At 32.9% G+C, this 23358-nt stretch overlaps 1 protein-coding gene across 1 annotated transcript; it reads right to left on the reverse strand.

The window, feature by feature from the left end:
- Positions 1-3466: 3466 nt before the first annotated feature.
- On the reverse strand, positions 3467-18315 carry LOC147064473 (ras-related protein Rap-2b). The gene is made up of 3 exons (XM_085957594.1): positions 17867-18315; positions 15901-16330; positions 3467-4987 (listed from the first exon to the last, which is right to left on the reverse strand). The coding sequence occupies exons 1-3, from the start codon at positions 17986-17988 to the stop codon at positions 4673-4675; spliced, it is 867 nt and encodes a 288-aa protein (XP_085813720.1). The 5' UTR covers positions 17989-18315; the 3' UTR covers positions 3467-4672.
- Between the last annotated feature and the right edge of the window lie 5043 nt (positions 18316-23358).

The following is a 23358-nucleotide window of genomic DNA, read 5'->3' on the forward strand; positions in this document are numbered from 1 at the left end:
TGCTCTAAAGATACCCAAGTGTGAAATCCGTATCGAAATAAACAATCAACATGATAGTGTATTTAAAATATCCAAAAAAACTGATTGGTACGAATTACTTTTTTTTTCAAATCTGAGTTGTTTATATATGGCGGATATCCGCTTGACTATGTTATCATCAGTGGCGTATATTTGACACGTTTAAAGGTTATATAACCTGGCCAGTATTTTAAAATATTTTATAATAATCTGTTAGAACCAATGATAATACATACAATATATGCTAACTAAAATACATTAAAATTAAAAGGAACGGAATTAAAATATGTAAGTATAAAAAGTGAAATTCACTTCTTATAAAATACGCAGCACTAATATAATATATAATAATATATACCCGTATATTTTAACTAACATTATATATTAATTTTTCTTTATTTTCCTCCACTTTATGAATGTGTTAATAAAATACATATTAATTTGTACAGTATTAAATAAAAAGTTAAAAAAAAATCAACACAACATTAAATATTCTACAAGTGTATTACTGTAGGGTATAATAATAATTATGACGTAGACGGTAATGCAGTTACAAATTAATTTTATTAATATAATATTATATTCCAAGATTTACTAAATATTTATTTATAAGTATATAGATCGCGGAAATATTGATGAAAGTTTTAAAGACATTTAATAGAATTTTGAACATGTTGAGACAAGAACTATTAGAACTATATACTGACAAGAATTATTTGAAATATCGTACGCATTTTCAGATCGTCTGTTCCTGAAGCTTTAAGACGCACGATTAAAATCGCTTTTTTGCAATATGTATTTGGACCATTATAGGCATGCAATTAATAGAGTGTATATCTAATAGACGCATCCTCAAAATTCCTTGGACTGACCGGGTGACAAATGTTAAAGTTCTCAATCGAATGGGGAAGGACCGAGAAGTTCTACGTAGTATCAAAACCAGGAAACTACAATACCTCGGCCACATTATGAGAGGACAAAAACACAGCATTGCCCAACTTGTCATTCAAGGAAAGATCAATGGGAAGCGTAGCAGAGGACGGCACCGCATTTCGTGGCTTAAGAACCTCCGTGATTGGTACGAGTGCAGCTCCACCGAACTGTTCCGGGTAGCAGACGACAAAGATAAGATCGCCTTGATGGTGGCCGACCTCCGCTAGGGGATGGCACAATAAGAAGAAGAATAGCTAATAACCAATTATTGAAAGTTAATATATCTCTACGGACGATCGCACAGATCTACACTGGATTATAGAGTCAAATAAAAAAAACAGATTTTATTCTGAGATAAAATAATATATTATATTATTTTAGCGTATGGTGAATTTTTGCTTGTAAAGATGATGTTGAAAAAGTACGTCATATATTTTCTTAATGTTTAGTAATAAATTTAGGATGGACTGCCGATGAATTAATGAAGTATGATAGTGTGCGTTATTCTAAAAATATTAAAGTAATAATACTACAATATAATTGGTGCATACAAGTTTGATACGGTCAACAGTTTCATATACAATGGATCTCTTGTAACTCGACATAATGATATTACAGAAGAAATCAACAAGAGAATCATGTCTGCGAATAAATGCTACTTTGGCCTGTTAAGACATTTTAAGTCCTGCATACTATCTCGCCAAACTAAAAGCACTCTTTACAAGACACTTGTAAAGCCAGTGCTCACCTACGCATCGGAAACCTGGACATTAACTCTGCGAAATGAACGAGCCCTAAACATCTTTGAAAGAAAAAATCTCCGCCGTATATATGGTCCGATCAGGGATGGCACCAATTGGAGGAGAAGATATAATGCTTAGCTCTACGGGCTGTACGAAGAATGTAGCGCAGTTTAATCAACTAAGATTGGGATACTGCGATGGCTAGGTAATGTGCACCGTATGAATGACAATGAACCGGCAAAGAGAGTGATGTCCAGCAATCCAATAGGAAGTAGAAGAAGAAGGAGGCCAAAGATTCGCTAGTTGGATGGAGCTGCCAGTGACTGCCGTATTCTGGGGGTATCGAATTGGAAAGCCGCCACACTGGATAGGGACAAGTGGAGGGAGCTGTTGGAGGAGGCCAGGACCCACACCGGGTTGTCGCGCTCCTGATGATGATGATGACTACAATATAATCATTAAATGAAGTATAGTTGAGTAAAATTTACCATTTAATTGAACAATAAATGTATAATATTATTATATCGTAATTTACATATTATTCTTTATGGATTCTGGATTTCCCTAAGCATGTATGATGAATCACACGTCACTGATGTTGATTTTTTTTAAATACAGCCGTTGTAAACTAGAAGTAAAACATTTATATTATGACAATTTATTTATTAAACAGTTCGATTTATTTACTATCGAAGATGAGCTCAACACGAATGCCTTAATATTAGTAAATACATTGCTACCTAAATGTTTACCGTCGAGAGTAGATATTTTGTATAAATAAATTGTTGCAAAAAATAAATCTTTTGCTATACATATTTTCAACCATATAAAATACAGACACAGTACAATACTCTAAGACACCGTTACACAGTGTGTGAAGACACACGTTAAAAGTATTAAAGCGCCTCCAAACGATGCGTAGGCTCGTGCGCGTATCCGAGGAGAAAGTGTTCGACGATATTGTGCCCAGAATATCACGCATAGAATTTATAACACAAAAGTCGAGCACCTTTTTCTGGACTATGTGAAATAATCAATGATTTCAATGATTTTTTTTTGTTTTTGGAGGCGATTTGTTCGCGTCAAAAATGTGCGCTTGAAATTCACACATTCGGCATAAGAAGTTACACAAATATGCGATAATATCGCGAAAGCTTAGTAGAAGTAAAAAACATTTATTTTATATTAGTAAGTATATGACTCGATAGTTCTCATATTCAAATTTAATTTGTAATAATTGGAACGTGAAAATGGGTTCCCTTCATATTTAAATATTGATATTAAAAAAAACACACAATTAGATACAGGTTAATTTGTATGAATCATCAATGTAACAAGGAACATGATGATGCGCCGGCTAGACGACATCCGACTTGCTTGCGCAGCTTAGACTTTTACACCGCTTTTCGGTTTGCGCGCGCTTCCGTTTTCCCGTCCATATGCACGGGCTTCCCTATACAAACCGGTTTGCGCAGGTAAGCTTGTCGTAAAGCATGAGCGTCTAGCCGGGGCTTAATATAATAGTTAGCTTAAAACAATGATGAGAGTATTAATACTATCGACTGAGGATACTTGATGGAATTTGAATTTAAATTCTAATAGATCTAAGTTTTGTACTATTCCATTTGAGTATTTTTTTTAGAGTATACCTATTATTAGTGATAAGGTAGGATTTTTTACAAATACTTCAACCATTCATAATTTAATATTAGCACTATCGACCGAAGGTACTTGAATTTGAATTTAAATTCTAATGGATTTAAGTTTTGCACTATTCCATTTGGTTTGAAATGACTCAAATGGAATAGTACGAAACTTCTAAAAATCCATTAGTATTCATGATTTTTGTTTGTTATATTTTTTATTGTGATTCTTAACTCAATAGGTAGGTGATAAAGTTTTTACCTACTTTATTGTATTAATTTATTATATAAGTTAGAATTAACAGCATTCGTTGTCAGTGTGTATCTACCTTTTGATGAGTGCACGTAGTGCCTGAGGATGCTGAAAGGCGAAACCCGGGTCGCAAAAAACGACTCAAATAGAGTACAAAACTTAAATCCATTAGATAATGATGGTGTTCAAAACTAGTATAGTGTATTTAACTCGCGAAGTCATGCCCGATTCAGTGGTGCTAACTTTCATTGATAAAAATATGCCTGATATGGTAATAAAATTAGCGAATTGGCAGATAAACGCTATATTTTCTTATAATTAAAACATGTATAAAAACTCTCAATTAAAATAAATAAATCAAAATTTTGAACATGATTTTTAGAGAGCAAAATATATTGAAGAATAGTAATTAGTCAGTTGCGAATTTTGGTCATCATTTAAAAAAATATCGTATGTTATATACGTTTAATTAATCGGTAAAATATTTTATGGTATATTTAAAGGACCAGCGTGTTGATTTTCAGGGAAATCGGTGTAATATTCTAGTTTTTTTTATGAGAACATGCTGTCTGCGTTGTCGAAAAACGCTAGGTTTAACGCCATTCGCCAGATATAATTATATCTTGCAAACTATTCAATAACACTGTGGATCCATTCAGCAGGCGGCTTAGACTAGTATATCATTTAAATTGTTTTATTGCGCATCTAACGATTGTGTAGTAATACCTTTACACTTTACAAAAAATATTGATTTAATAAAAAATATTAATGCACTTTACCGGCGGTTTGCGGGTACTAAATTCTGCTTTAACAATGTTGTTGATACTGCTAGAATAGGATAGGACAAGGTTAAAAGTGTATTCAAAAGAGAGTGTTTAGTTAGTACACGTCATAATAGTTCACTAAAAATACTTAAATATAAGAGCCAGAAGTATTAAAGATGAAGAGACTGAATTTTTAGGACAAAGAATGCAATTTACGATCAGAAGAGTGTGAGAACTAACGAGTCATCAATTTAAAAATCCATTGGCAGTAGGTGTCTGCATGTCACAATTAAAAAAAAAATCACACATTACTTCCACTTATGATATGACACAAGAGTTTCTCTTGGCTCCGGAATGCCTTTCCCTGATCTGTTGAAGGTGCGCCAATTGAGCTGGTGATGGAATTGGAGCTGCAGATATGACAGGAGTGGCGGCGCTGTGACCACCCTGGACTGGAGGGAGTGACTGTCTTCGGCGTCTCCTCAGCGCTGGGCTTAGGTTGTACTTTACCTTAGCCTGCGTGAGGAGTTCTTTGAACACCTGGTTCACGTTAGTGCCGTCTTTCGCTGATGCTTCCACGAAGCCATTCTCCCAGTCGACTGTCACGACTGACTCTGTAGTATCATACTCCACCTGTTAAAAAGTAATCAATATTAATTTACTGATATTATGGAATCCAATATTATATAATAAAAGTGGAACAAATTTTAATACACTAATTGACGAGGACAGTCAAATTATCTGGGTTAATGTAGTGCCAAAATTTTATTGACATTACAAAGCAGTTTTAAATTATTATTTAAGCACCACAAAATTGGGTATACACAACATTTGAATACTTTTAGTTAGCAATCGATGCCGTAATTCTCAACCTTTTTACTTTGACGGAATCCTTGGCACACGTATATTAATGTCTTGAGTGTAAATATAGTGTAAATCGTCATATACCTAATCATAACTAGTTAAAGGGCCGCAATTAAGCTGATTTACAATACCGCTCTATACTATGTTTCGTTTAAATTATCATCTAAACTTAATCGATTACGTACTTCATTTATTTATTTTTGCCTGGCTATCTTAAACACATCGTTAGTTTTGTCACTTTCAAAGTGATTAAAAATGAGCTTAATGATAACGGTATGCATACGTCGTGATAGATTTTTGAGTTTTCAATGCGTGTTCTTTCTCATTCTTTCATCGACGTTTTGGGCTTATTGGAAGTGAGTTGGAATAAGGAACAGGCAGGGTAGGTTAGTTTGACTACAATAATAAGAAGAGTGATGCGTGAATTAAATCAACCCTGGTTTTATTATCTCCTTCCAAATAAATATCAATTTAATTATTACAGGTAAGTTTACAGATTTATAATTTAGCTGGGTGAAATCACGTGTATGAGTTCTGGTGAATTGCGAAGTCGACCGGGCGAAGTTGAACGATAACCTTACGGTTAAATCTTTGATAACTGACTGACATATTGTTTTCATGTACTTAGTGTTTTTATAGTGATTCGATACAATAGAAAATGCTGCTATCACTACTTGAATATTTTGATAATCATGCTTTGTTGTGTACGCATGATTATTTTGTTAATTATAAATAAATGATTTTAATTTTGGACAATTAAGCACTTTTTAATTATTAGGCACGATTGATTTTCATATAAACAATTTTGTGCATATCATGATAAATCGTTTGGTACATTATAAATAATTGATTAATATAATTATTGAATTATTTTGCTAAATAAGCTTTCTGTTAAAAATTGATTGATTCACATAAATCGCTTGTTCTGCTATTTCAACATTATTATGTTGCAAGATACATTGTAATTATAAATTATCGGTTTCCTTCCAAGTCATGTAGGTGGTAGGGTATTGACTTCACCACAGGCTCATTGCAGAGGCTATTCTCTGGAGATAATGTGTTGATGAAGTGAACGCCGCTCTAAGTATGTCAAAAGGAGTAAACCTACAGTACACTTCGATCTCTAAATGTTGAGGAAGTAAAGAGTAAGAACACGCAGTGAAAACCCAAAAATGTGTATCCCAAATATGAACTTCATGATAACGGTATACTTACACCGTTATCATGAAGTTCATATTGAATCGCTTTGAAGGTAAAAAAATTAAACGGTAGGCGGTGAAAGTCATAACTGACAACTCAATTTCTTAATTTTTTACTGCTACAAAAATAATCCTTTCAAATAAAATTCTCGTTATTGAAGTAATAACTATGAAATTATATTGTTTGTGACAAGTCAATCGTTCAAAATATTTAATTATTCGTAAATAGGTCATATTAAATCTGTGTTAGTATAATATTACAAAAAAGGTTTTCTTTTTTTGAAAGCTTTTACACATTATCGCAAAACTCCGGACACGATTTGTAAAAGCTTGGTTGGTAATCACTGAATTGATGAAACGTTTGGTCTATATAAATAAATGGTCGGCGGTTGTGGTAATTATTAGGGATTGCAATACCTACCTAATGAAAATATCAATACCGGTTTTTCGATATATTTTAATGAATACCGGTATTCGTATTCGTTAAAATATATCGAAAATGCAGGAGTATATTTATCAGTACATACAGCTATTAAAATCTCTTTAAAACAAACTTTTATAGCAAAAACCTACATACCTCCATTTATTATATTGACATTTAAAGGCAGGAAAAGCTTTTTAAATTCAACGCTTGTACAATATAAATTGAACAATTTGTCACGGATGTTTTCTATTTCAAAATAATATTATGTTAATTCATTACATACAACAATTTTATAAATATATTTGATCTATTATGTTTTATTATTATTTTACCATGATTCAGTGAATATATTTGCATTTTAGCAGCACATACCTTATTACCCAATTTAATAGGCAAAGAAGTACGAAGTAATGAAGTAATAACATTAAATTCTTCGTCAAAAACGTAAACGTGTGTGCTTTCTTATATATTTGAATATTTAAAACTAGTATTTCGGTATTGATAAATACTGGAATAGGTACCGGTATTGCAATCCCTATCGAAATGTACAATTCGAACTATAATATAAATAGAACCAAACCCGTTAGTCGGTCTAACCATATATATATAGTTTAATAAATACTATTGAATAATATAAACCACAGTGTATTGTAAATTATTACAGTCGGTTGGACAAAATGTTTTCAATTGCGGATGTATTGAAAACAGCCTTTTATCAACAATTAATTCAGTTTGCTCAGTGGAGTCATTAATTTATAATTGTCTTAAATTATAATTGTACGGGTATGTTTTTATCACTCGAGTAGGTACGAATTTTAATGAATACATTGGATTTATAGGACTCACTAATATTAAATAAAACTTTGCTACAAATAGGAGCCATTTATCACTGTAAACAAGTGGATTTGTGGGAGAAGTTTTTGGATCATGAATATTTAATAAGTTTACTTCAGGAATGGTAGTCTCGTACTTGTATTTAATTAGAATTATTTACTTTTAATTATCTATAGAATTAGAATATATTATATTATAACCAATGATTGCGAAACTAATTTTGAAGTGCTACATTTCGAATATTGAAATAAAATTTATGATATTAAGGCTATACTTCAGCTAGGGTACGGTCTAAAACGATCGTGACTACGCGACGCGAAGATTGTGCAAACAACGCGTGCAGAAAAAAACATAATTTGTCATAAAAATTCAACATGCGTTCATTTAATGTTATGTTTATTGTTCTATTAGTTTTTATAATAATATGTTCATTGACATGTATTCTTTTTCAAGTAAATGGGTAACGTTTTTAGTCATCTTTACACGATTTAAGAATTAATTCCCCCGACGCCATCACAAAACAAATTGACGTGTTCACAGCTCGACTTTCGCTCTCCGATTGACAGCGAGTCCGAAATTTTGTCGCACCTATATATAGTTGAAAATTATTTGCCGTTCTACTGAAGTATGCTCTTAAACTAAATAATATTTAAAATAATATTATTTAAAGAATTGCTATCACTTGTTCATTGTCATGTCAAAAATATATATCAAGTATAATTAAAGCGAATTGATATTTATCGAGTAAGTTCCACATATTCTATTCATAACGTTAAGATAATGATGTAACTGTAGTTAATATTTCAGATCTAAAATATTTTTGGCGTTACAATATCGTGAGATTGCTGCCAAAAGTCGATAATTTAGGTATTTAGAGTTAACAAAGGATTGTGTGTGCTATTATGTGTACATGTGCTAGAAAAAATTCAAGGTCATTCGATATACAACATGCACATAAATCACAAATAAATTTGTATTATTTCTGATTTTAGAGGCCATACTTATCAAACTTTAAATTGAAATTACTTCATAACGTGATTTTAAGATTTACCAATTTTCGGCAATTTTAGCCCCACGAATTAATTTTGGTCAAATGAGAAATCACCTGTGATTGTGTACATTATAAATGGTAGAAATAAGCCTAACCAGACAGAGGTCATTAATTATAGTACATATAATACGTTAAATATGTTATAATTCGTATTATTAAGTTTTAATCATGGTTATAAGATATGTACACGGCGGTTCTCGTAGTGCAGTGCGTAAGGCGCTGGAATTTCATCCGGGAGCTTTGGGTTGGATGCCCGGTGAGGACACAATATATTTATGTGTTTTTCTCAAAGCCTGGGTGTTTGTAATTGTTCAAAATTACTGACAACCACCTTGTACGAAAAACCAAGGACATGGTTAATATTTATAATAATAATTATTAAAAAAATTTGTAGAAGTGTTTTTTAAGACGGGAACAAACAAAGTGAACCCAGTGAATAACAAATATAAAAACAAATGTATAAAATAATACGAGTACCTTTAATACAAAAACCATGAGTTAAATTAAATGTTGGAAGAATGAGAAATGATTCATAAAAAAAGATAACAATATTGTATCTACACTAGTTTATATATTATACTAGCTGACTCGGCAAACTTCGTACTGCCTCTGAATCAAGAAATCTTGTGTTAACTTATTAGCTGAATTTAATTCAGTTTTTATGAATACTCAAAATTAATTAAGTTCAATAAATGTGCAAAAATCAAATCAACATGAAAAGTATTTTAATTACATTGAAATGAATGTAATTCACGTGGCAGCAAGGCATTTGCTTTATTGAAGCGAATAGATATGATTCGCGTAACATTGTTGCACTATTTTCTGTTAAACTATTTGGTGGATGGGTTGCACTCGAGTCGATTCCCTTCATTGAAGTTACTTGTGCTATACAACATTTTTCGTTTTGTTGTCAAGTGCGAGAACGAACAAAATGGATGGTTTGCCGACACGTGATCATGCTACGTACAATTGACCGTGAGAGAAACATTCATTTTCTAGATTCAGGCCACAAACACTCAAGAATTGGCCTTGTGATTTGTTGATCGTGGTTAGCAGTGATGTTTGGGAACACTTTGTTGATGAGGTCGTCCTTCGTTGAGACGAAATTGCAAAAATTCAGCGGAAACGAAATCAATCCATTCGATTCGTCGACAGGAACACGGCCATTACCGATAGTCAGCAATTGCTTGGAGAAATCTTTGGCAGATGGATCGTTTAGCAATGCAACGCATGTTTGTCGTCAGCTGAAGTTTCTTCACATAGCGCCACAGAGTCGATGATTTGAGGCAAGGGTTTATTTCATCGGCAGCGGTCGATCTTGGAATGACTGGTAGTGTTTGGCGGAAATCACCAGATAGTAGAATCATTGCGCCTCCAAAACATCTTGATCGCAGATCTTTCATAGTTCGATTGAGTGCTTCCAATTCGTGTTTGTGCGCCATTGTGCATTCATACCAGGTGATGATTTTACTTGCTTCTAAACCTTTGGCCATTGCTGAGTATTTCGCAATGTTGCATGTCAGTTTTTGAGTCGTTTGAAGGTTTAACGGCAATTTCAACGCTGAATGAGCCGTTCAGCATCCTCCTAGCAACGTGGCCGCTATCCCGAAAGAAGCAATTACTACATCAATTTCGGATCTCGCACGAATAGTGGCGAAATCATAAACATGAGGAATGTCTTCCCAGTTCTACCGGGCGCATCGAGGAAAAATAAGCCACCATTTTCATCATCAATTGCCTTCATTAATGTATCGTACACTTCCTTCTGTTGGGGGTTCAACAGTGGTACATTTGTTCGAACTGATTGGTTCAATGCATCTCAATCATATTCACGTTCACGTTCCAATTCTAGATTGAAAGAGTCGTTTATTTCACGATGTGGCGTTGGCATTCCTAACTTGAATAACAAACTGCCGCACATGAGGTAACACATGTCTTCGATCAAAAGAAAAGCCTGGTTATGTATCTACTCATTCACCCCGAGATCGGGATTTTCTGAACTGACACGAATTCAATGTAAAATGTCTTCTAACATGTCATCCTTGTACTTGTTTCACAGTTCAGGTGGATTCGATGGGAAGCATGTCGAAATAATGATAGCAAATAATGTGCGTGTCTGACTTGGAGATGCAGAAACAATAGTTACTTCAGCGATTGTCATGTCCCAATGAGTATCGTTTTCAAGTAAATTGAGCCGTTGACATGGAGCACGAAATATTGCGCATACTATACCATTGACAGTGTTTGAAGTGATTCAAATGATGTCGGCCCACGAACATTCACAGGCAACAACCGCAAGTAGAAGCATTCGACATTCTTCGGATGAACTGTGTAAATGCGACCAAGAGCATCAGCAAAACGCACATCCGTATGATCAGTAACTGCATCGCCTTGCTTTCGACATTGAAATTTCTTCGATGAAGCGTTCCAAGTGTAATAACATGGCATCTCAAAGTAGAGCAACGTTCGTGCAAACGGATCGCTTTGGCAAATCAAAAAGAAACTGGTCAATGTTGTCGCTGAAGGTGTTTCAGCACGTTCAACAACATTTTATGCGTTGAAATAAATTCGTTGACCATTCTCCAGATGCACCGCCAAATGTACAACGGTGTGATGACGTTCATGAATGGGGAATGAGAAAATACACCAAATCGCTTCATTGCAGCTCACATATCGACTAACTTGATAGTGCGTGATTTTATCGTTGGTATTGGGAGTTTGAACACCAAAAACCGCCATATCGCTGCCTTTGGTGACATATTTGCAGATGTATTTGATCGACTTCACTGAATTGCAATACTTCACGTTGCAATGCGCCTTGAATGTTTTGGAAAGAAGTCGCAAATACGGAACAATCCAAGTGTTGTCGACCACGATATCGTTTCCTTTCACTTTCGTTGTGATAGTTCTACCGTTATCATCGGGTGATCGATGCCGATATAGTGGATAACCATCATTCGCAGTGATAGCCTCCGCCGTCAAATTTTGTGGATAACGCTTGTTATACATGCCGTCGACCATGAACGGTGATTGGGGGTTGATGGCGCCACACGGTCCGTGAATCATGTTAGTAATTACAACATCATGCAGGTCTGGATCGGTTTTGGCATCAGGAATCTCGTCACATATGATGTCATCTATTTGGTCTGGTCGAATCCTTTCAACTAACCAAATAAGAATGTGTGCATGCGGTAAGCCTCGTTTTTGCCATTCAATCGAATACATCCAGCATCGAGTATCCCCAAAGACGCGATGATTAACAATGTATTTCATCAGCGACAGGATTTTTTGTTTGAAGACACGTGCGGTGATGTCGTGCTGATCATTTGATGTTTGTCCGGGGGCAGCAATTGAACAATTTTTATCCATTTCAGATTGCACGTAAAGGTTATGAATAGATCTGGACGACCGTAATGACGAACATAATATTATGTTATTGCATATTGCGCATATTCATGCATTTGACGCGGGCTGCCAATGTACGTCGCCAGTAGAATAGTCAATCGACCAACATTAGCTGCATCTCCTTCGGTGCTGATTGCATCGCGTAAATGAATATACTCCTCCGAACGCAGTTTGGCTTGGTTCAACCGAATGAAAGTGAAGCGATCCGTCTCGGTTTTGACGTACAAAACAAACAACAAACGACGAAAAAATGACGAAAAAAAAAATCATCGAAATCAGTCAATCAGTTCTCGAGATATCATCAAAAAAGCCGGTCCATACGAAATGTATGAGAAAATGAATTTTCTTCACATTTTTCCTCTTTTTTTCCGATGTTTGAATAGTTATTCTGCTATTCGGGGCGGAGACAAATCCAACAAATCAAAGATCATAAAAATCGGTGCAGCCGTTCTTGAGTTATAAACTAACCCGACTTTGTTTTATATTTATAGATTATTATATGAAGTTTACCTTTTTAAGAAGGTATTGTGTATCGCTTGAAAATTTAAGATATTTTTGCAATTCAAAGAAAGCAGGTAGAAATATAATGAAAGTAATCTTGAAAGAGGTAAGACACTAAGTAGGTATATATTATTATTTTTTTAGAGATAAGAATTCTGAAAATATTAAAAGTTCGTATTTCGAAAGCTTGTATTAAAATAAATTCAAAATAATTCCAATTTATTCAAACACCGTTTACGTGAAAGATATTTTAAAAGAGATCCACTTTTTGAATACTTTTTTTTTTAAAAGCTTTTTAATTTTATTCCGATAAAACGATGATAAGAAAAGAGACAAAAAATATGCTAAATACGTTAAAAAAGTTTTTCATTATAAGTTTACCACGCTGAATAAAAAAAACTGACGATTTTTTAAATTATATTTAAAAACTATTGTGTAAATTTTCTATCAAGATTGATTCCTGTATAAAATTTGTGACATTTTATGTCTACATAATATACTAATACACGTGTGTTGAAATATATTGATGGCCTAATGTTAATACCCCGTAACTGACCTATATGACTAAAATGACTTTTTGATGTACTAAAAACAATAAAAATACTGCCCATATCTTGTATCTGTAGTTATTTTAATAAAAATAATACAGCCATTATAGTAATTTACCGTATCTGAACATTGCAAGAATAAACCTGTAATAACCCATATCTTGCCATCTTGACATCTGTGTACCCCTTCTATAATTTTCGTAACACTGAGTACACCTTGTCAAAAAAAAAATTGCATATACCTACTTTAATAGCTATTAAAATATATTTATTTTTTCCTTTTTTTTGTAGGTACATTACGAAAAATAAAATTCATTCATAATAAAATACCTATAAATAAAAGTTATATTATATAACATTCATTACAATCAATGATAAAGATGAAATTGTTTATGTTGAGACAGATCATCATTATTTGGTTCTCTGGTTATTAATTTTAATCTGAGATGCGGTTCCACATCCAAAAGCCTGTTCCTTTTTTTACTTAATGTCTACAAATGCTGAAAAAGTATCTTCACACATATATGAAGTTGGAAAGGGTAAAACGTATTTCAGGACTTGAATTAAACTGAATTAAAATACATTTTCTTATTTGTATATTAACATCTACGAGGGCTTAGATTCAATCAATAGCCTATGCGACGTAAGCTAAATAAATAATTAAAAATTATAATTATTAACCTAACGTAGGTAATAGATTCTTGAGTTTCCACCGCGTGTACTTCTTCCTTCGTTCTTCAACGTTTCGGGCTCGTTGCAGATGCCATTAGGTATCAATAGAGCCCAAAACTCCGAATAAAGAAGGAATAAGTAGACGTGGTAGAAACCCAATAATCTATTAAGTTTAAAAAAACAACCGTGAAAGTCTCAAATATTATTTATATTAACTTCATTTCAAGAAAGGAGTATTGTGTTTATACAAGATAGAATATTATAATGATGAAATATTATAAATATGTCTCACTATGTCGTGTTTATTATTAAGTCCTTTGAAGACATATTATTTAGCAAACGTCGTATTTCTAGTCTCGCAGGAGATAAAGGAGTCTCACAAATCATTATACGCTGTATTAATTAACATCTTAATTAAGCATATTGCCATGTTTCATTTGAAATACAGTTTTCTAACAAAGTGGGTATCAAATATTATCATATAATATTTTAAACAGGAATTAACTTTAATCATGATAAAAAATCATGATCAAATACTATAATATACATTTAGTTGAGTATAGAATGTCTCTTCGATCTAACTAACGAGGGTTCAATGTTCATCGTATTGAATCAATTTTTAAATGGACCTTGTATAAAACACTAAAGGACCATGATTTGAGTTACCCCATCTCCACCCGCCATGTATATGACTCTATACGCAGATAGTCGTTATATAATATAAGGCTTGGATACAAGTGCATTATTAAGAGCATACTTCAGTGAAACGGCAAATAATTTTCAGCAATAGGTGGGACGTAATTTTGCACGCGTTGCTAGTCAGAGAGCGATAGTGGACCTGTTCGCATGTCAATTTGTTTTGTGATGGCGTCGGAGGAATAAATTCTTAAATCGTGTAAAGATGACTAAAAAATGTTACGTATTTACTCGAAAAACAAAACATGTCAATGAATATATTATTATTATTACTTAAATAACAATAAACATAACATTAAATGGACGCATGTTGATTTTTTATGACAAATTATATTTTGTTCGTCACGCGTCGTTTGCACAATCTGTGCGTTGCGTAGTCACGATCGTTTTATACCGTGCTTCAGCTGAAGTGTAGCCTTAAACATATGGTAAGAGTGCAAGGCCCATTTGAGCGGAGTGTGCCATAAGGTATTTTTGAATCCATCAATAACACACATTTCTGGTGGAAACGGAGAAAAAATAACGAGCTTTACGCATTTTACAGTAGTCCGCATATCGTAAAGTACAAATTTGGCAACCTTGGATAACTGGATTATGTACACATGAAAGATGGACGAGTTATGCGCGACAAAGAAACTTAAATTAGGGAAACAGTAACGCAAGCGAAGATATGGTCGTCCTCATACACGATATAAGGATAATATCAAGTCAAATTCAAAATATTTTGCATCAAAAAATGGTAAAAAGTGGCTTTGGATAAAGTCGAATAAGAAGAAAGTAATATTCTTTTATTTACTGCCTTGATTTATTCGATTTAATCACTGAGCCAGATTGATAATGCTTTATATACATACAATTAAGAATACGGTCTAATAAAACGAAAAACTACGAAATATAATAACCTATACATATTTTTATTATTAGAAAATCATGCTTCGTTATTGATTCTTATATAAATACCAGTTAATATTGTATTGTTACTGAGTTTTCAAGTACTAGTTTACCCAATTTCACTAGTAAAATGACTTGAATTTGATAGTCAATCTTGCTATCTTGTCATTCACTGCTGACCAGTTAATTACTACAACTCGGTGAGTGCTCAAGACACGCATGGCGTGTAGCAATAATTATCATGATAATTAAATATGGTAATTAACTGGTCAGCGGTGAATGTATATGTATCTAATGGCCACACGCCAGGCGTGTTTTAAGCACTGACTGTGTTATTAAACATGCAAAAATAATATTTAAGTAAGAAAATTATTAAAAGATATAAAAAGTAGAGATAGATGGTCACTAATTCTCTCATATTTTATGTAATAATTAGTGTAGATATTCTGATTGGTACAAACCTCTCTCGAAGTATCAGCCAAATCAACCTTGTTCCCAACAACCACAATTGGTACAGCCGTGCTGGCCTTAGTCTCATGAATTTGATCCCGAATCATCCTGACTTCTTCAAAAGTGGACGCGTCATTAACATCATAAACAAGTATAAAAGCGTCCGCAGACGATATAGACAGCGCCCTCATCGCCGGAAATTCAAAAGCACCAGAAGTGTCCAGGATATCTAGGGTTAAATGGACTCCTTGCACGGAGAAGTCCCCATGGTGCATTTCTTCCACTGTCCTCTTGTACTTGGGAGAGAACGTGCTATATAGGAACTGAGTGATAAGCGAAGATTTGCCGACCTTTGCGGCCCCCATTACGACTATTTTGTGTCTGACGTTATTTGACGATAGGTTTCCGCTGCTTGATACGGTATCCTGTGACCTGTCAGACCTGTAAAGAGAACATAATGTAAGCCATTTACTTTTATAGTTTTTTTCTTTCACACAAATTACTTAAACACCAACTGGGTAAAAAGTAACACTGGCAAGAGTCAGTGAATAACCCTTAATAAAGGCGATTTATTTTTGTTCTTCGGTAGACATTATAAGAACTATATCTCAGAGTGAGATTACTTTATGGAGACAAGTTCGAGAAAAAAACAGTTTCGGGAAAACGAAATTTAAGATTTTTTATGCCATAATGTTAAGGTACCTACTTATAGCATGTCGGGGTTCTGTTTTGGATAGACTCAAAGTGTGAATTGCGTCTGATAGATGATATTTTTGTTACAAAATATATTCTTAACACATTTTCAGAAAAAAAAATGGATTTAAAATAATATAGTCTGGCTCTAATGTACAGATTTATTATGTATTTACTTACATCAGTCGTTAAATAAAATATATATAAAAAATATTTTTTTTTGATTTCATTAAACAGATTATTATAATTTCATTTAAAATTAATACTTCAAATTTGTGTTATAAATGTGATAATATTAAAATAGTTAATATAATCCTGTAAAAATGAATAATTTGTTATCTATCGCCATGTATATAACTTAAATTGAAAAAAACAACTGTTTTCACTAATTGCCATCTGTCAGTTTTCATACAGTACGGTTTTGGTTTCTATTTTTTGAAAACCATTGTCATTTTACAAACATTAAATTTTATTTGTATTTGATAATGAATAAATTTGAACTAGTTTGACGAATATAAATAATATTGAATATACATAACTTGAAAACACCTCAGACCTACTAGAAAAAATCACATTTGAAAAAAATACGATGCCCGACGAGAATGTAACCTCAGATAATATATCTGAGTTGTTTTCAAGTTATGTATGTTTAATATATTATGGGATGTTACATTCTCAAATATTGTGAATTATTCGTTGAATAAAAGAAATGGTTAATTAAATATTGAATAGATTAGGTACATATTTTGGTCATATATTATGGTTTGTGAGTATTTGATATAACTTATTATGTGTGCGAAATACGTATCGTCTGCCATTTTTTTGTGTTCAATTACCAAGTTATAGGTAATTTTAATAAATTATCAAGACTTTTTAGCAAATAAACATCAAGTCTGTGGAAAATATTGAAAATCGTTTATTTGCTTCCTAAATTCGATAAAATAAATAAGGAAATAAATTGTAAAATTCTAGTAATTTTTCACAAAAATATACTCGAATATTTTTACGATAATAATGAGGAATACCGAGTTGACTTTGGTAAAAAAAAATATAAAATACAAAATAATAATATGGTAATAATATATTTACAGATACAGCCAATAATAAAATTATTTTATAAATAACTACTGATTCATAAAAATATGAAGGCCAGTTCTATTCGAATAAAAAATAATGATTTTTACTGACTGAATTACCTCTGGGTTAACGACAAAAAATGTATTTGGACATGACGTTTGAGAATTATGTTTTGACTGAAACACAAAGAATGTACTAAGTACTTACTTGTGAGCGGTTCTCCTGTCATCTTCAGGCTCTTCCTTGAGGAAGGAAGGCTGCAGGCTGAACCGGCGGCGGAACTGGTGCCTGCCCTTCATGCCGGAAGCGGAAGTATGGGCCGGTGACATACAGGACGGTGCCGCTTCACTCGAACCTCTCGCGGAATAAAGCCTCAACTTTTAAACACTTGGCGCGATCTCACTTTGCAAAGAACTCCCAGTAAACACTCAGGACACAGTAAACACTAAAACGTTCTTCTTTGAGATTTTCACTACGCACTGTTAGATCTTCAACACAGGTTCCTCGGCGACTTGAGTTAAGTATTTGAAATTTATAAAATCAAGATTTCACTTGAAAATTATATCTACTGAATTTAAATAATATGACGTATTATATTAATAAGTTTTTTTTTTAATTTTCTAATCGTTTAAATATATTTTTGTGATTCAGTCATCTGAAAAAAAATAAACACATTTCATTATCTCATACATGAATAAAATATTTAGAAAATTTAAAATAAAAACAGTACAATATGTAATCCAGTAATAATGACACAATGATTGTATAACTGCTTATAATTATTATGATCCTGTAGAAATAAGCGCCATGGAGATTTTTCGAATAATGTTGAAAAGATAAAATATTTAAGAGTTGGTTTGAAATGTTTATATGGCGAATATTTTGTTTTAAAATAACATATCACAAAATCATGAGAAAGGAGACATCTGTAGTGAAATTATTAAAAGTAACTGTAGGTATTTTTTGCATTACAACCCTCGTATATCATTATTTTTGACGTACAAATTTCCAGATAACCATTAGTCCATGTCTCTTTTACTGAATAGATTTTATAAATAGCTCGCATTTTAAATGTGCTCATTTTTATTTACAGTTTCATCCGATTTTTTATTTTTACAAAAACACCAATCTATATTTAGAGTATAAGTAAAGTAAACTACAGGTGAATAAAAATATTACGGTTTTTCCACAACTCTTGACAATAAATGATTTTATTAGCTTTTAACTACTTTGAATTTATTATATTTTATGATATCGAAATATTAAGTAAAAAGGAAATATATTATTTTTTATAACTCATTAGTTCGCAGCAGGTTTGGAAATGGATCGATTGCGTGGAGCCTTTATAATTTAAAGGACGGCATTTAAAAGGAGAAAAAAAAAACAGAAGAAGAGTTTTGAGTCTTCTTTTCTAGAGGATGTATTAATAGAGACTATTTTAAGATTTATCATGTTGTATTTTTCTTAGATATGATCTTATATTGTAGAAAGGTTAAAGTTGGAATATATTTTATTCTGAATTATGTAATAATTATGGTATACCTAAATGAAAATTAGTAAAACATTAGAGCGAGAGGTTTAAAAGAATACTATTTTATGTAATAAAAATACTTAATGCAGTCATCAAATGTTTAAAATAAGTATAAAGGATAATATGGTTTCACAATTATATAAATAGCTGATTATCTAAATGATAATCAGCTAAATGATTATCTGAATGGCCAACTGACGGAGGGCTTTGAAGTATCTCGGGGTCTTAAGCAAGGAGACGGATTGGCACCCATGCTGTTTAACTTAGCCCTCGAATCCGCTATCAGAAAGTCTCAAGTGAACAGGAGCGGCACTATATTAAGCAGACCGAGCCAATTGGTTGGCTACGCAGACGACATCAACATGATGGGTAGATCCATACAGATTGTGAAGAAAGAATTTGACCACCTCCAAAGGGCCGCACTAGAGATTGGCTTAAGAGTAAATGAAAACAAAACCAAAGTCATGGTACAAAGCTGACAAAATCAGAGTAGGCTAGGCCAAATTTCCAGTTTTGGAAACTATCAATTTGAGGTTGTCAACCGGTTCACATACCTGGGTTCCAATATTACAAAAGAGAACGAGGAACTGGAAGAAATAAAAGCCCAAATAACCGCTGCAAATAAATCGTACTTCTCATTGCTGCCCATATTCAAATCCAGAAATGTCCACAGAAAAACTGACGCGGCTCTATAAAACCGTCATACGCACAGTCGTTGCATACGGGTGCGAGTCATGGACGCTAAATGTGAAAGCAGCTGAAATGGTGGATTGCTTTGAGAGAAAGATCCTTAGGCGGATACACGGACCCATGAATGATGGTAGGGAGTGGAGAATTAGGTACAACACGGAACTATACCGCTTATACCAAGATACAAAACTCTCCAACTTCATAAAACTCCAGAGGCTAAACTGGGCAGGCCATGTCCAGCGCATGCCTGAGTCACGGATACCGAAGAAGATCCTCGAAAGAAACCCAGGGGGAAAAAGGCCAGTGGGAAAGCCACGCACACGATGGGGTGATAGTGTTGCAAAGGATGCCAACCAGCTGCTAAAGGTCGGGAACTGGAAAGGACGTGCGTAGGACCATTCCGGCTGGAGGACAGCGGTGGAGGAGGCCAGGACTCGACTTGAGCTGTAGCGCCATCGAAGAAGAAGAAGATTATCTACAACGTTTAAGGAATGTCCAGGATCATACTTTGAAAATAGAATAAAAGCTCCATTTTGACCTGCGCTAAGCATGTCCCCCTTTAAGATGCATAATGAGCAGCCCTATATTTCTGCATTCATAGGTTATTTTGCCAATTTTTCTTGTATATATTATATTTTCGTATATTATTTAGGTATATCACAATTATTTTAACTGTTTATATTATTTTTTAGTATGTTTCATGTTAGGTTAAAAACGTAAACTAGCAGTGATTATGTATGTAAATAAATAAATGAATAATTATTAAATATAACATAACATAGATTCCATAAAAAAACATCACTAATAATCACAATACAGTAATATAAGAGCATATGTTATACAACTTTAATAAAAGTCTCACTCAAAAGACCGAAAGCTGACAATACACATCCTAAAATTATGGGAACTAACCAGGTGACAAAGAAAATTACAGTTACAGCTACAAAATACAGGATTATTCATCTTGTCATCCAAGAAAAGATCAATAATTAATTGTAAATGTAGCAGAGAATGATGGTATGAATGATTTTTTGGCTTAAGAACCTTCATCATCGGTATGAGAATCTCCACTGAATTGTTCTGGATAACAGATGATAAATCAAATATTGCCCTGAAGGTGGTTGACCTTAGTCATAGGATGGTATGATAAGAACAAGAATCTAAGTGTTCTTCAATCTAAGTATAATCTATAGGTTATATCAATAATAAAAATAAAGCCAATACTAGTCATCATGATGTCTAACTTCAGATAGAAAAAAATGGGTCAGAATAAAAAAGAAAGAAAACGATGTACCTATAAATTATTTTATATAAGCTGAAACCTCGTAAATTTTACCGAAAGGTTAGTAGTTACAGTAATACGATTAAACTGATTTTTTTTTATTTATTCGTGGTATTGGTTCAATATATTATTTTTCTTCTTCTTTCTTTCACCCTATCACGACCCAGCGTTGGGGCACAGCGCAAGCACAATTGAGGCTGTGCCACAAGGGTACAAAGTGTCGCACTCTTAGTCTGTGATATTTTATGAATAAAAAGATATTCGAATATTAAATGTTTTCAATTAATTAAAAAATAATATAATATGTTATATTTAAACGGTTTAGCTCACTTATGAGACATGCGTTATGCTTTATTATCGATGATTATGAAAGAAACCGATGTCGCTTCCGAAATTGACAGACATCATGTAATATATAAACGTATATAAGATATTATATTCTGATGGTGACATCTAATATTGCTATCCATGTGGGACCTTGTTAAAACTTAGCTTATCCTTGTTAGTAGATACGTTCAAGTGTCGAAGGACGATACAACATTCTACATAATGTATCTAGTTACTACACTATGTAGGTTTATTAGACTAACCGAATATTTGCTTGAACGTATATTTAAAACGATACGATTAAAATAAATATAATTATTAATGATAATAAAAGTGGGAGATATTATTTCTAAATAGGTATTAAAAACTCTTAAAATATTGATTAGTTATAATTTGAAATGTGAAACTATTTTGGAGTTACTTAATATTATGTTGAATTCGTATATAGTAAACCACATAAAAAGTATAAAATTTTCGAAATAATAGAATATCTTTTAAATATGGAATTTTTAATCTTAATAGTAATCCCGGAAATACATTAATCCCAACATGATATTTTTTCTATATTTGTAACCGAAACAGCGATTGCAAATAAAAAAGAAATCCATAGATGTTACAATTTTAGTGACATGTGTATGTTATGTAATAGGCTTAATATAGATATTAAGTGGATATTATTAAGTCATAGCCTTTAAGGTTTAACAGTCAAATGCATAGTCATACGTAAGCCTCTATGTGGCCCTAAGCAACTCCCAATACGCCGCATAGCAATTTAGAGCACGATGCAGTAATTATTAGTTATGTTCGACTTAGTTAGACGTACATATATAGTGAGGTTAGCAAACCTTTTTACGTGGGCATGCAAAAATTTCCCAAATATTGTTTATCGACTGTCTGACGTGCCGAGCAGTTTTTCATGGGGAAAAAACGGAAAAAAGACGTTTACAAATTACAAAAGTATTTTAAACAATTTTTTACCATGTTTCTAACCGAATGCATATCTTTTATTCTTTGAATATTTTCCTTCTTTCCAAAATTTTCAAAGAGATCGTGGGTGCATAATTCTTTTATATATTTGCCATCACTGAACGGTTTTCCATCTTTTAGCGAACATATTATTTGAAACAAAATAACAAGCAACTGTTATTATTATTTGAATGTCTACCGATAAATTTAATTGGGTTTGTTGATTGAATATCTTTGTTTTTAATTGCCCGATCAATACATTCTTTTTGTACGTCCTTGAATTTCTCAAGGAGTGATTTATGGTTTGTCTCATAATGCCGTTTTACTGACGAGTTTCTGCATACAACTTACTATCCCAGAATACAAAATAAATAATGCTTTATTGCCTTCGTTAATTATGCCATTCTCCTCAGTCCACTAACTTTGAAAGTCTCTGCTGCTTGATTCTAATAATTTTTGATTTTTTAATTTCCACTAGGTGGATTATTGAATATGATTTATTAAATTAAATAAAATACACGAACTTGTCTTCACTGATACTCGCTATAGTGGACATAAGCTGGATTTAATAATAATTATTGAAACCAATAAAAAATAACCACTAATGATAACATTTTTTTTGGCTAGACTGCGATTGACATTGCTGCCAGCTTAAAATATATAGATGTACGGAAAGATGTAATATAAATAAAGAATCCGGAAATACTACGCAAAACAATTGAATTTGTAAATCTTTCACGTGCCAGCTAAAGTTTCGTACGTGCCACAGGTTCGTTAACCCTGCTATATTATAGTTTAAGGTTATAATAAAAAATAGTAGAAGAATAATTAATGCAAATAACATAGATATCGTGGAATATATTTTTAAATGTTATTCCTATTTTATAATCCGCCATTAATAGA

The sequence above is a fragment of the Rhyacophila brunnea genome, unplaced genomic scaffold (assembly GCF_057557595.1).
Source record: "Rhyacophila brunnea isolate RB1 unplaced genomic scaffold, BYU_Rbru_1.0 scaffold_7, whole genome shotgun sequence".
NCBI lineage: Eukaryota > Metazoa > Arthropoda > Insecta > Trichoptera > Rhyacophilidae > Rhyacophila > Rhyacophila brunnea.